The sequence below is a fragment of the Oxyura jamaicensis genome, chromosome 1 (assembly GCF_011077185.1).
Source record: "Oxyura jamaicensis isolate SHBP4307 breed ruddy duck chromosome 1, BPBGC_Ojam_1.0, whole genome shotgun sequence".
In the NCBI taxonomy this organism is placed as follows: Eukaryota; Metazoa; Chordata; class Aves; order Anseriformes; family Anatidae; genus Oxyura; species Oxyura jamaicensis.
The window spans coordinates 160,652,970-160,666,674 of NC_048893.1; the positions used below are offsets into that span (position 1 = coordinate 160,652,970).

The window sequence follows — 13,705 nt, forward strand, 5'->3', positions numbered from 1 at the left end:
CTGATGAAGTTGATTCCAAGTTTCTTGGAGCTTGGCTAGAAAAAACAGAACTCAGTCCAAGCCAAAACTCAAGTTGGGTTCTGCAGTGGATAAGGAGGTAGGAGTGCAAGTTGAGAAACACTGCAGAGGATGAGGGCTGGCACTTCGTGAATGAAATGCTCTGCCAAAATCAGCTTTGGTGCTAGCAGAGGCTGACCTGCTATTTCACTTGCTAGGCAGAGATTTTTAGCAGTTAGGCAGCACATCATTTTCCCTGCCAAGCGTGCAAAAAGAAATGTATTTGCTACAACGTGTTAGTCTATGGGGTGGGTCAGGGAGGGTATCAGCAAGCAGGAGGTCCAGCACCTCCTTTGGGCATGGCTGCAATGCTGAGATCCACTGCCTGCAGGAGCTAAGCACATCTACTGACAGCCTTCACTCACACATGTCCCCACTGGCACGAACCATGGCTATGGCAATGAGTGATGGGTACTTCATTGAGGTCCTGACCAAATGGATGTTTTCTGGGATGTTCGGAGCAGCCAAAAACTGGTGGAGCTGTATAGCGCACAGCAGGGCCTACACTCTGAGGCCAAAGAGGCAGAAATGAGTTTGGGCGTCCTAACAGTAAAGGGTCTGTCTGGTTTTGCACATATAAATTCTGCTTTTTTTTTTTTTTCTTTTTTCTTTTTTTTTTTTTTATTTCCCAGGTGGGAAGGTGAACACTGAGGCTTTAATGAGACCTCATTAACTGTATCTGGCTTTCTGTCAGAGGAGATGAAGTCTGGTGGACAGATACTCATGAAACCCAGGAGAAAGCTGGGCCCACCTCTGCCATACTTAAAGCATCCTTCAGGACTGAAAACTTGAGGGAACATTAGCAAGCAGGGAACTGTGAGATGCTAAATAAGCTTTGTCAAGCCCGTTAGTTTAGGTGGGCTGTGAAACAATCAGGGTTTGACACCAGTACACTCAATTCTGCAATAAAAGCTTAGGTAAAGAAAAAAACATTGCAAACATTTTTTTTAGGTAGTCTTGTCAAAAATCAGTTGCCAACTTATTTATGCTAAAGCGACTGCTGTGGGCTCACACCTAAGGGCTTTCTTGCCCTCTGTATTTTAATGAATACTGTAAGCAACCCTGGTAAGGATTGTGGTATTTCTTCTATTAAACATAATAGGAATTTTAGGTCAATTTCAACAGGAAAAGATGCAAAGAAAACAAAGAAAATGAGTCAATTCCTGAGTCTGTTAAAGCGAACTATACCATTTATTTTAATCTAAATTAAAGTGTTAATAGTGGTTAAGCACAGCTTACATTGGTACAGTGACAGAAAGCCAAAGCAAACGAATGAATTATCATTCACTGACCACAGGTATGACTTTGAAAAGTGCTATGTTACTGAACGGTATAACCCACAGCTAAATCACAGCTAAAATCACAGCTAAAGTGAACAGATAGAATTTGAAACACATTGTCACCAATGTCTTTATTACTAACTACTTTATCTTTGGAGAATCACTCTGTAGGAAAGATTAATCAATACATTTTGAAATCTTCTGTTAAATAATAAAAAAAAAAGTTTTAGAACTAAGAAAAGGATTTAAGCAAGACCTGTAAACTTTGAAAATTACTTTAAAGGATTTTCTCTTGGACAGATTTCAGGCCCAGGAGGGACACCATCCGTGTGACTAGCTTTTCAGAGAAACAGACTTAGGGGCAGTTCTTAACTTGCTCCTTTGCAAAGCAATGTTCTTATCTCTTGATTTGAGCTTCCTCCCAAAGTTTGACTTCTCGCTTTGGACCACTCTTGACCTTGCCCAAGCCCTGATTCTTGCCTTCAGTTCCTACCCCGTGGTCTTCTGAGACGCACTGACAGTACCCTTACGTCTCATACACTTACCTCTCACAATGAGAGAAAGTGGTACTGATAAGAAAAAAATGTGCTTTTTCACACTAAAAACTAGTCTGAAGCCTGACAGACTCTAGAGGAAGGCAGGCTGATAATAAGTGGGAGTAGAGGTTGCTTTTGATATCCTAATTAGCTGTGTTAAAAATAGATAATGAGTTACATTTTCCATATTGGGAGAAACTCTTTTATTGAATCGTCACATGGTCAAAATCTAGGACACAGTGTATGGCTGTTGACCCACGCTGATGGCTGATGTAGAAGATCAATGTAGCTTCTACTCATGTTTGCAAAGGTCTGATCGTCTTTCTGTCATTACTGAGGAAGAAGCTGGGTCAGAATGCTATTTATTCACAGAAAGAAAAATTGCCAAGGGAAGATTTGAACATGTGAATGAAACATTTCACAGCGATATGGAAGATTAATCTCTTAGAGCCAAGGCTCACAGAAAGAACACTGACTTAAAACCACTCCATAGGGATGATGAATAATTTAGCACAGGAGAAAAAACGCACATGCTGTGCATGTAAAATGTTACACCACTACATATTATAAAATGACATAACTGTCCTCTGCTTTTTTGGGGTATCTGACAGAGCTGTAACTTCCTGATAACTAAAACAGGGAAACAGGAAGTCAAGCATCACATTTTACTTTGTATCATCTGAAAAGAGGAAGTTTGGGATACTTCCCCATTTGATACAAGGTCCACAGCCTCGTTTCGTGTGTCCTCCAAACTCAGTGATGCTCAAGATTTGTGCAGAAGGTGACCTCTTCAATGCTCTTCTTTATTGAGGCAGAAACAGCCTGCATGTCACTGTGACATTGAGAATTCAGACTTTGGAAGGGGTGCTTGAAGAAAATTAGTATGGCTTTGAACTTCACTAATTGCTGACTTGATTACGTTTCTCAGCCACAGTTGGCAGTAGCTCCATATCAGCCAAGGGCACGGAATATGGACTTGATGGCTGTCTGTCCCCCCTTCCTCCCTCTCTCCCAGGCTCTGAAGAGGACTGCCCTCAAAAATTTTTTCAGAGCAGTGTCTGTATCACACTGTCAGGAGCTCATTGCTTCAGCACTGAAGGTCTCTTCCCACCTGAATTATTTTGATTCTTGGTTCAGTTTCGTTCATGCCTGAACACATGTATTTTCATAGCAGCTGGACTTCCTAGAACACGCAGTTCCAGCTAAACATATTCAATAATATATGCAAACACACAGACACAGTAATCTTTATTAACAGATATTATCAGATACAACTTTATAGATAGCTTTCATTACAATTATCAAGAAATATGTAAATCTATGGATTTGTGTATTTGTGTCGTCCAGCTATAAATAGCACATGAGACTGAGTTTGTACAGAGCACTCTGTTTTGAAGGAGAATTATTCTGTCTTTGTGTGGAATAACACACAATTCAACTTTTTTGGCAATGTTACTTGATATCACTGGACTATAACACAGAGGCTGACGATTTAACTCTGAGCAGCGATTCAGAAACAGGAAAGGACTCACCTCGCAGCCATCCATTCACTGTTAATGAACATTTAGAGAGCATATAAGTCCCAGATATGTGAAGTGTTCCCATCTCTTAGACAATAAACTCTGCTGTGGAATTAACACATTATTTTTCTTGCAACCTCTAAGCAAGATTATGAAGCTTTAATGAGCACAGTTGAGCCTCTAGCTCAGCTTAGTAAGCCCTTTTGCTGTTTTTATGCAGGAGGCTAAATAATTTACTAAATTCAGTATTGAACTGTAAAATAATTTAATCATATCTAAATAGACGTTTTCTAAGCAAAGTAATACTATTTCACATAGCACAAACTTGGAGAAATAATAAATGCTAACTACCACTTTTAGTTCAGAATAGGGATGTGTTCTTGCTTTGCAAAGATTCATAGGAAAAAGCTGAATATACTAATATAATAGTTTACTTCTACTTTTTGTGACTAAAAAGCCATTTCTCTAATATGTATTTTGGGTCGTGCTGGCAATACTTTGGAGCCTTTTACATTTGTTAATTGCAATGTGGGTTTACTCCCACTAGGTGTTACCCTTCCTCTACGGTTTGTGAAGGAGCCTGTCCTGCTTGAGTAAATCTGCACCAGATTACCCCCCATGGACGCGCTACCCAAAATGCAGAGAAAAACCAGGGTCGTTCTTCATCCCACGCCAGTGTTACTGGGAATCATGATGGAAACATCTTTCTAAACACTGACACAACAAATGCACCTACCCCCCGCCCCCAAAACTCACAACATGGTGAAAACTCTAAATTCTAAAGGAAGAAAAATTGTTGGGTCCAATTAGATTAAAACAGCATGCAACCAACACAGCTAGTCCCAGTAGACAGCTCATAGCAAACACTGAAATATGACCATCTTACCTGAAGCAGCTAAGGCTCAGAAATGCCTCGGTACTGCACAGTTAAAGAAATTCAACCGCACATTTATCATCATAAAGCCTAGCCTGTCTACTAGATCAGATTTAACTCTCTTTATGGGGGATGTATGCCTACCACGGCATTCTGTGGCATCCTTGAATGTTACATGTACTAATATTTCACTGCATATCCCACACAAAATAAGAATAAAACACTGAGATTATGGCTGTGTTATGCAACCAGTGACTGACACATACATGAAAATAGTTGCATTTATTCATTTAGTACCCCTGGATGAAGTCCAGTTCTCTGCATTGGAGATAAATGTAGCCAAATACAAAGGGATGGGAAATGGGGGAAAAAATAGTTGAGTATTTGGTGAAACTTCTGAAAAAATGTTAAAGACATACATTTCAATAACCACAGCCACGCAGCACGGCATAAGCTTGCTTGCATAAAGCTGCTGCAAGATGCCCAGAGAAGATAATTTTTTTGAAGAGAGGTTGCTTCAAACCAAATATTTCACTGCTGTGCATATTTTCAAGCCCAGAAAATCAGAGCTATCTCAGGGACAAACTCTGCAAGTTGGGTCTTTGCCCAGGACTTGTGAACAAGCTGCATGAACACTATCTATCTCTGGGAAGGAGAGTCAGGGGTCAGCTTGCATTTTGGAGCACGGGATGCTGCAGTGGGGTGGATCAGCCCCTATGGTGGCCCAGATAAGGTGCTTGTTGCACCTGTGTCCCCAACCCCTGCAATTTGCGTGGCTTTGGACATCATAAGGTGCCACCCAGGAGCACCATGGGTCCTCTCTTCTGGCTTCCCACCAGCCGACAGGTAAAGCTCTGGAGAACTGATGTCGGAAGGAACAGCCTAACTTTTTTCATTTGTGAAACTTCTGAAAATGTGAGTGGGAAGACTCATTAAGCTTGGGTCTTAAAGTCTGCTCTCAGATCTAACAAACAGCTCGGGTCAAATAAAAAGTTCAAGTTTAATGCATACCTTACTGCTGTGTTTTTGTTAGCCTACGCTAACACTCACTTGGTAACACGAAAATTAAGTTTAATTAACAGATGAATTAAACATCCCATTTTTTATACAGAAGCATCTGTAAGACTTGCCTGCTGGTACATACAAAATCTTCCACTGCAAATTCTGCTCTGAATAATTGCCCTCACGAGTATTATATGATCTCATCTTCTGGGTGCACAGTTTAATCACAGTGCTCTCAATAGAGAGCCCACACGAGGGAAGCTGAGTTTAAAATACAAACCTGTGGGAGGCTCTTGAAGTGGCTTCTTGCTAAGTATGGCCGGGAGCAGGGTGATGTGGGGGGAAACACACCAGATTAAGAAACCGAGAGGCAAAAGTAACTCCATGAAGCTGTTACCAGCAAAACACAATGAACAGTTTTCAAGAGCTTTTAGTCTGGTGAATTGTCCCCAGAATAAGGAACAAAACAAAGATCCCCTGTGTGCTAGCAGTTAAGTCCCTTTTTATCTAGTGACAAACTTGTATCTTTAAATGGATAGCAAATCAGTTTCTTTCAGCCTTTTTATTTTTATTTTTTCTGATCTTCCAAAACTATGGTTCTAACCTCTCTCCTACTCCTCTCAAAATAAGGAAGAGAGAGACGGAAACAAGTCGCTTGTTATAAAATGTCAGCAAAATATCAGATTAACCTAATTTGCCATTTTGCTCCCACAGATGAAAATACACGGTGGTTGAAGTCCTGGCAGCCTGCTTTTCCACATGGAAAATGCAACATTCCACATCTCTGGTACCTTATTCTTAGGTTTATTCAGATTAATCTCCTGTAGCTTCCGAGTGTCCGGTGCCCCAAGCGCACATCCTTCCTTCGACCACAACACCTCTGTCAGCTCTCTCACAACACATTGTTCTTTTTTTATCATCTATTCCCTTTTCAAAACTTTTATTTCTCAACTCCCTCTCTTCTTCCTCTTCTTCTCTTGGGCAAATTTAGCTTGCTTCTTGAGAACTAACTTGCCTTTCCTTCCGCACGCATTTCTCAGTATTTGAGGCACTTTTAACCCTGTCTCTGCATCTTCCGATTTCTAGTTCGCAGACCCATGCCTTACGGACAGGGCAGAGAGGGCTTCTTTCTCACCCATGAAAGGAAAGGAAAGCACTGCCGGCTGCCTTCGCACTCCTCAGACCCCCTTGTCCGTTCAGCTGTTCTCTCGAGGAAGAAAGCACGCTTAAACTCCCAGAGGAGGGCAACTGAGCGCACCAGAGCAGCAGCTCTTTGCGGTTGCTTGTAAAGAGACACGGAAAGGCAGATGAAATTCGAGCAAAAGCCCGAACCCTAAGTTAAATGCTCTCTGCCAACGCATTTTAAATAGGTGCTTATGTTTCACGCAGATCCTGATCTACCTAATTAATCCAAATTAAATCCCAGCTGCCAGGGCACCCAGCTACATACATAACCACACACACACGAGGATCCAGGCTCTCGAGGCAGCTCGACATGCGGCCGGCGGACACCCCACAACCCCGGGGGTCTCTCCCTCTGCCGAAGCCGAGCCCCGATGCCGGTGCCACCTAACGGGACATGCTGCAGCAGCTCCCACGGCTCCTGCGCCTCGGCATAAGCGACTGAGGACGGCAAGACCGGGGCTGGGTTTCCCTCCCGCGTGAAGGAAAGGGGTCCGTGGGGCGGCCGCAGCCCCGCGCCGGGCGGGGAGGCAGAACGGGGCGGGGGGACGGGGCTGACGCAGGGTCCCCCGTCCGTCGCCGTCTCCGTCCCCTCCCCGCGCTCGGCTCTGCCCCCCGCCAGCCTCCCCCGCCTCCCGCTACATAAACGCGGCCCCGCCGCCGGGGTTCGTCGCTCGCAGCCCGACGGAGGCGCCTCCCCGGCCCCTGAGCGGAGCGCGGCGGCCGCCCGGCTCCAGGTACCGACGGGGCGGGAGGCTCCGGCGGCGGCAGGAGGAGGAGGAAGAGGAGGAGGAGGAGGAGCGGCGGCGGCGGCGGCTCCCCGCCGGCGGCGGGCTCCCTCCGGCATGGCCCTGGCGGACAGCGCCCGCGGGCTGCCCAACGGCGGCGGCGTCTCGCCGGCGGCGGGGAGCGGGGCGGCGGCGGCGGCTGGGGGGGGGTCCGGGCGGCTGGTCGTCCTTCCCGGAGATCGTGGAGCTGAACGTGGGCGGGCAGGTGTACGTGACGCGGCGCTGCACCGTGGTCTCGGTGCGCGACTCGCTGCTCTGGCGCATGTTCTCGCAGCAGCAGCCCAGCGAGCTGCCCCGGGACAGCAAGGGCCGCTTCTTCCTCGACCGCGACGGCTTCCTCTTCCGCTACATCCTGGACTACCTGCGGGACCTGCAGCTGGTGCTGCCCGAGCACTTCCCCGAGCGCAGCCGCCTGCAGCGGGAGGCCGAGTACTTCCAGCTGCCCGACCTGGCGCGCCGCCTGGCGCAGGCACGGGCCGCTGCCGCCGCCGCCCGCCCCGCCGCCCTGCACCGCGACGGCTCGCTGTGCGCCGACGAGCCGCCGCCGGCGCTGCTCGGCTACCTGGAGGCCGAGCCGGCCGACGGAGGGGGCGGCGGCGGCAGCGCCGTCGGGGCGTCCGCGCCGTCGCCCACCGCCAGCCGAAGCCCCTCGGGCGGGCCGCTGCTGACGCCCTCGCAGTCGCTGGACGGGGCGGCCGGGCGGCGCTCCGGGTACATCACCATCGGCTACCGCGGCTCCTACACCATCGGCAGGGAGGCGCAGGCCGACGCCAAGTTCCGCCGGGTGGCGCGGATCACCGTGTGCGGCAAGACGGCGCTGGCCAAGGAGGTCTTCGGCGAGACGCTCAACGAGAGCCGCGACCCCGACCGCCCCCCCCGAGCGCTACACCGCCCGCTACTACCTCAAGTTCAACTTCCTCGAGCAAGCCTTCGACCGCCTCTCCGAGGCCGGCTTCCGCATGGCCGCCTGCTCCTCCACCGGCACCTGCGCCTTCGCCCCCGAGCAGGGCGGCCCCGCCGACGACAAGATCTGGACCAGCTACACCGAGTACGTCTTCTGCCGGGACTGAGCCCCGCCCGGCGCTAGGAGGACAAGCAGGAGGGACGTGGTCCCTCGACCTCCTCGTCCCCAGCCCCTGCAGCCCCCTGCTCCTGCACGCACCTCCTGAGAGCCCCGGGGGTGAGGTGCCACCATGTCGCGTCCCGCCTTGGCTGCCATCTCGTGTCCTGCCTGGGCCGCCATGTCGCGGCCCGGCAGCCGCCTCCCTTCTCGCACCGCTGTTTCCCCCCTCACAGCCCCCAGTAGCTGTGTTGGTAGCGGGGAGGGAGAGGTAGCGATGGTAGACAAACACCCATCCCGGGAAGGTGTGTGTGTGCATAGCTCCTGCCTCTCCTTGCACGAGGGGGGTGAGGGCTGGTAGCCCTGCCAGGGTGGGGTATTTAAAAAAAATGTTTAGGGGCCAAGGAACTTATTTTTTTTCCAGTTGCTTTTCAGCGACTTCTGTTGAAGGTGGCACAACAAATAGCTGTCTTTTCTCATCCCCATACTCCCACTGAGGTTCTACCTTGTTGGGCAGATTCGCAGTGGTCCATTTTATTTCCCCTCCCAAAAGCAATGCCAACCTGTGAATGACTGAAAGTGATACCTGTTCGTGAAGGCTTGGCATAGCAGCTCACATTTAACCCGTAGAGAAGAGTAATTTTGCAGGAAGTGCGTGTGTGACCCTTTGTGACCAATTGCATCCATATCCATACCCTCTCTTCTGCCTAAACCTCTGAACTTTCCAGGCTGTTAAACTGGGCCATGGCCTGCGTAGCACATGCGTGAGGCTGATATGAAAGGACTGATTCCCTGGATAACGAACCACTTGAACTGTGAAGTGTCCTCAGAGACACGTTTGTGCCCACTGAAGGTCAAGTGACAACTCTTTGAAAACCTAAAATGCTTGTACATTGTAACTTTCACGGGTGGTGTGAAGTCCTTACGATTCTCTTGAAGTCACTGTCTGCAATATGCATAGAAAATTCAATGCATATTTCCTTAAACACCCTCAAAATGACTGGGGTGAGATAACAGCCAGGCTTGCTATAGTGAAGGTAGGGCCTTTTTCCCGAGAGGGTGAAATCACATGTATTGAATTGAAGCAGATGTACATTATAATTGTAATCAAGAACAACACCCTGCTTATTACTTTGTTTTGTCATTTTAGTGCTGTAAAACTTTGAAGCCAACAGAATTGATGCTGAAGCAACTTTTTTTTTTTTTTTTTTTTTTTTTTTTAAGAAAAAATTTCTTGTTTATCATGGCAGTATTGTCGGGAAAGTGACACTGCTGAGAGTTCAGTACCTCTTCCTAGACACAATCATTCTTAGAAAGCATTAAGCCCTATCCTTACGAAAACAAGAATGACGCCAGCTTTCTTCAGGGGAAATGACCCCTTTAAAGCTGTGTTCATGTTATCTAACAGAGTAGCGGTTTTTACAGTATGGAAAATGAAGCAGTTCTTTCTAATAAATTCCTGAAGATTTGAGTACAAAAGCACTTTAAAACCTGAACATGATTTTGAAACCTGTGTTCTCCATTTGAGACAGTAACAGAAAAGTATCGTAAATAAATCCTGAGCGTTGAAGAATTTAGCATGTTAATGGTTGAAGTTGCATTTTTAAAACTATTGAATAACAGATTGTTCTAACCCCAAATTAAGAAATACTGCTAGCACTTGTATCTAACCAAAGAATTTCATTGTAGATTTTTATTTTTAAAAGCTTAATTCCTTTGAAAAGAGCTATAGCTATGTATGCGTTGAGTTTCAGTGCTTAGTCTTTGTGTTCACCACTTGGTCTTTCACTAAGTACATGTACAATTGCATAAAACTGAAAATAATTTGCATAGCCATGATTTTTTTTTATGTTAGCAAGATTGTTTATCAGTGTGATTAAAGTGACGATGCGCATATGAAAGCTCTGAAAGTTGTCCAGTTGTAGATAGATGTATAATGGGGTATTTTTAAAAGGACAGAAATGTGTAACCTGTCGTGTTAGATGAGCAATAAGATTGAGTGAGAGGCCAATACACCTGAAGACAGAACAAAACCTGTTTGTCCTATGCCTTACTCTGAGATGATTTCTTTGTGCATAACTTATTTATACCACGGGTGAAAGGATATTGATCACAGCTACTAGGTCTTTAAAACGTCATTCTCAAGAATAATGACGGTCTTTTTCTAGTTTCTGTTAAGTACTTCTGAAGTATGTTTTTTAATATTTTGTATAAAATCAGTTTTCAGTAAAGTGTTCAAATTCGCTCTAGATGGCTTTCTTTTTTTTAAGAATCTTGTAGCTTACTAAATCCGTCATAGAAGCTATGAATAGGGGCAGTTTTAAATTGAACTTGTGATTTAGTGTATATATATATACAGTATATAAACATTTTACACGAATCATTTAGTTTTTTAATCATTTTAGTGCTACAGAATTTCATAATATATCTCGCTGAACATTTGCCTATTACGCTATGTACATAATATGGTAATGTTTCATTGGATTCCTCTTCCTGTTTCTAAGGATAAAACTGAAAATGAATATCAGCATAATTGTAGAACTGAAATTGATGGCATATTTGCTTGAATGTGAATCATAACTAAACTTCTAGGTGGTTGAATGCATCTCTAAAACAAAGATTGCCTGTACTTTGATCAGTGAATGCCTACCCTTTGCTGGCATTTGACCCAGAAACTCACGTATTTTTAAGCAAAAGTGGGTATAATAAAAACATGAACTGATTTTTTTTTTTTTTTTTTTTAATATTTGCATTTGTGCTCAAAACTCTTAAGCGTGATTAGTATTAGGCAATGGGCCCCCTCACTTACTTATGAGTTATCAAGATCTTGGTTTAAAATGATAGTGCCATAAGTACAGTAGTTTTTTTATGACATGCCACAGAAGACTAGACATTTTCTTAAACATTAATCGGTAATCTCAGTCAAATTTTTAAAGAGGTAAAATGCCCTGCGCGAAGTCACTGAATTTGGATAGTTCCCTCTAGTGAGAGCTCAAAGAATGAATCACCAAGATGACTCTGCTAATCTGTTTATCTGAGGAAGGACAAAATCCAGAGGCACGCTGCTGGGGTCCTGTGTATGGTGTGTAGCAGTTGTTCACAGTTCATATACTTACAGATAAATGCAGTAGCATTCGTAAGTGCTATTAAAAAACAAAGGCAGTCATTCTTTAATTGGAAGTTAAGGCATAGGTCTTTTCACTGGTGCACATCATGAAGGGTGACTTTGTGGATGGTTGATAGGATGTTTATATTTTTATACATGTAGATAACAAACCACTTACTCATTCTTACTTTCTCATGTATAGCATTGAAAATAAAGATCCTCCTAGGAGACTGATACACATCAAATTAAATTGTTGTTCTTTAAATATTAACTCAGTTGTGATTTATGCTGTCTTCTTTACTCTTGTTAAAGATGTCATTAGCTTTGCATTCTGTTCCATAGTCTCATATTCATAACTTTAGCAAAGGCTCCTAGCTGATAAATAAAACAGAAACACTGAATAAAGAATAGGGATTTCTAGTAACACCCATAGCATGACAAACAGACGTGTATAATGCTCAGGCTGCATATTTCCTTTCGAGTGTCACAGAGAATTTTTGTGGTACTATTCAGTATAAATCAGTCCTCAGTAAACCATAGTGACTAAATAGCTTAATCTGAAAAGCAACATATATATATATATATATTTAAATGAAGCCAGAAAATTATGAAATTAGATGGAATATTCATATAATGAAACAACCATTAATACCCAAAGAAAGATCTGAGAGAAATGCACGTAGAAACTGTTAAGGAACAGAACAGTGATTGTATTGGCTGCCCTATGAACTATTAGAGTGCTGTGGTCGGATTCATTAATAATGAATTGCTTGTAAAATCCACTTGTGTAAAGCATCTGTATATGTAATAGATCTTTCTTGGGTAGAATGGTTATGATGCAAAGGCATTTTGATCAAATCATTTTGTTTGATGGTTTGATGGTATTTGAGAGTTTTGTTATCCCATAATACAAGAAGGGAGGTTGTTCCGTAAGCAGCAGAACTTTAACTCTGTCTTTTCTGCAAACGTAAGTCTAATTTCCTTTATTTTACCTCTTCAATTACTCTGCTCAGCTATGTCCCCTTTATTTTATTTCTACTAGGCAAAAGATGGCATGCTCTCTGGCAGAACTGTCTTCTGCTACACTGAAGATTTTTTTATTATTATTATTTTTTTATTATTTTTTTCTCCTCCTTTTCCCAACCAGCAATATTCATGGCATTTGTAAGAGTGTAACATCTGTGAGTTTTCTTCCAATTTTGTTTGAAATTGCCCATGAGCTAAGAAGTTATTAAAGAGGACAGATGTCCATCCAAACAGCACTGCAAGTGCATGAGCCTTATTTCCTAAGGAAACAAGGCTAACAACAAATTACTATAATTAACGCTTGGCACTGTTTATATAAAATCTTTTGTCAAAGGAGGATGAATCCAAGTGCACTAAGTCCCTGTAGATTGAGGACGCCAGCGGCCACACTCACTTTTGCAACACTAGCCAGTCAACCAAATGAACGGGTGTGTTAGAATGGCTTAAAACTTTTTTTTTTTTTTTTTTTTTTTTTTTTTTCCAGCCTGCAGATTTCTGCATTGCTTCCAAGTGCAGCTCTGGCAGCTGTGAGTCTTGTTACAACAGCCCGCCTTGGCTGTCTGTCTTAAACCCATCTGTTGGTACCTTTGCTGGAGAGGATTTCTGTTACGAACGTGGAGCTTTCAGGACTCCTGCCCTTTTGGCGAGCAGAAAATGATTGTGATGCACAAGAAAATATTTTCCAGAGGCTGGATTTGACTCAGTTTTTTATTATAGGATATCTTCAGCATATTTGTTAATTAAAAAATAGCGGAAACGCTTTATTTATTTAGAAAGCACTAGCATGAGCTTTATGAAACTGATTGCTAATTTTGTTTTTCATAAAGCTGAGCTGCATGTGCTGTCTCTTCACAGTGAACTGTACTTGATGTAAGGCTCTGCTGCTAAACAAAATTGTTGTTCATGATTGCTGAAGTAGCAATACCACCATCGCAAGTCTGTTGGAAAAAGGCAGCATGACAGCAACCACTGTCAGTCATATTATCACATTTCTTCCCTGTTCCTCTCTCCACTGTGTTCAAACTGGAATAAAATGGAGCTCTGTTATACATTTCTTGCTCTAAGAGTTATTTAGCACATAGTATGGAATATTCGATACCTCCATCAAAGCTGTTAGCAACAGTGAGTCAGGTTGCTAACAGATCTGTTTCCTTGTGAGGAAATAAGAGCTAGGAGAAATCCTTACACATAGTGGTAGCAGCCTCATGAAGTTTTCAGGAAATTTCTTGATACCATAAGGAGTTCAAGGCATTTTTGTTTAGTCCAAACAATAA

General features: G+C 44.1%; 1 protein-coding gene and 1 long non-coding RNA gene across 2 annotated transcripts; one reads left to right on the forward strand and one right to left on the reverse strand.

The window, feature by feature from the left end:
* Window positions 1-1,225: 1,225 nt before the first annotated feature.
* On the reverse strand, window positions 1,226-5,756 carry LOC118163586. The gene is made up of 2 exons (XR_004749130.1): window positions 5,550-5,756; window positions 1,226-3,498 (listed from the first exon to the last, which is right to left on the reverse strand). It is a non-coding gene; the product is annotated as an uncharacterized LOC118163586 (long non-coding RNA).
* Window positions 5,757-7,150: 1,394 nt separating this feature from the next.
* Window positions 7,151-13,480, forward strand: KCTD12 (potassium channel tetramerization domain containing 12). The gene is given in 3 exon segments (XM_035320328.1): window positions 7,151-7,380; window positions 7,382-8,110; window positions 8,112-13,480. Coding segments are annotated over 3 exon segments (1,011 nt in total). The 5' UTR covers window positions 7,151-7,296; the 3' UTR covers window positions 8,310-13,480.
* The last annotated feature ends 225 nt before the right edge of the window (window positions 13,481-13,705 follow it).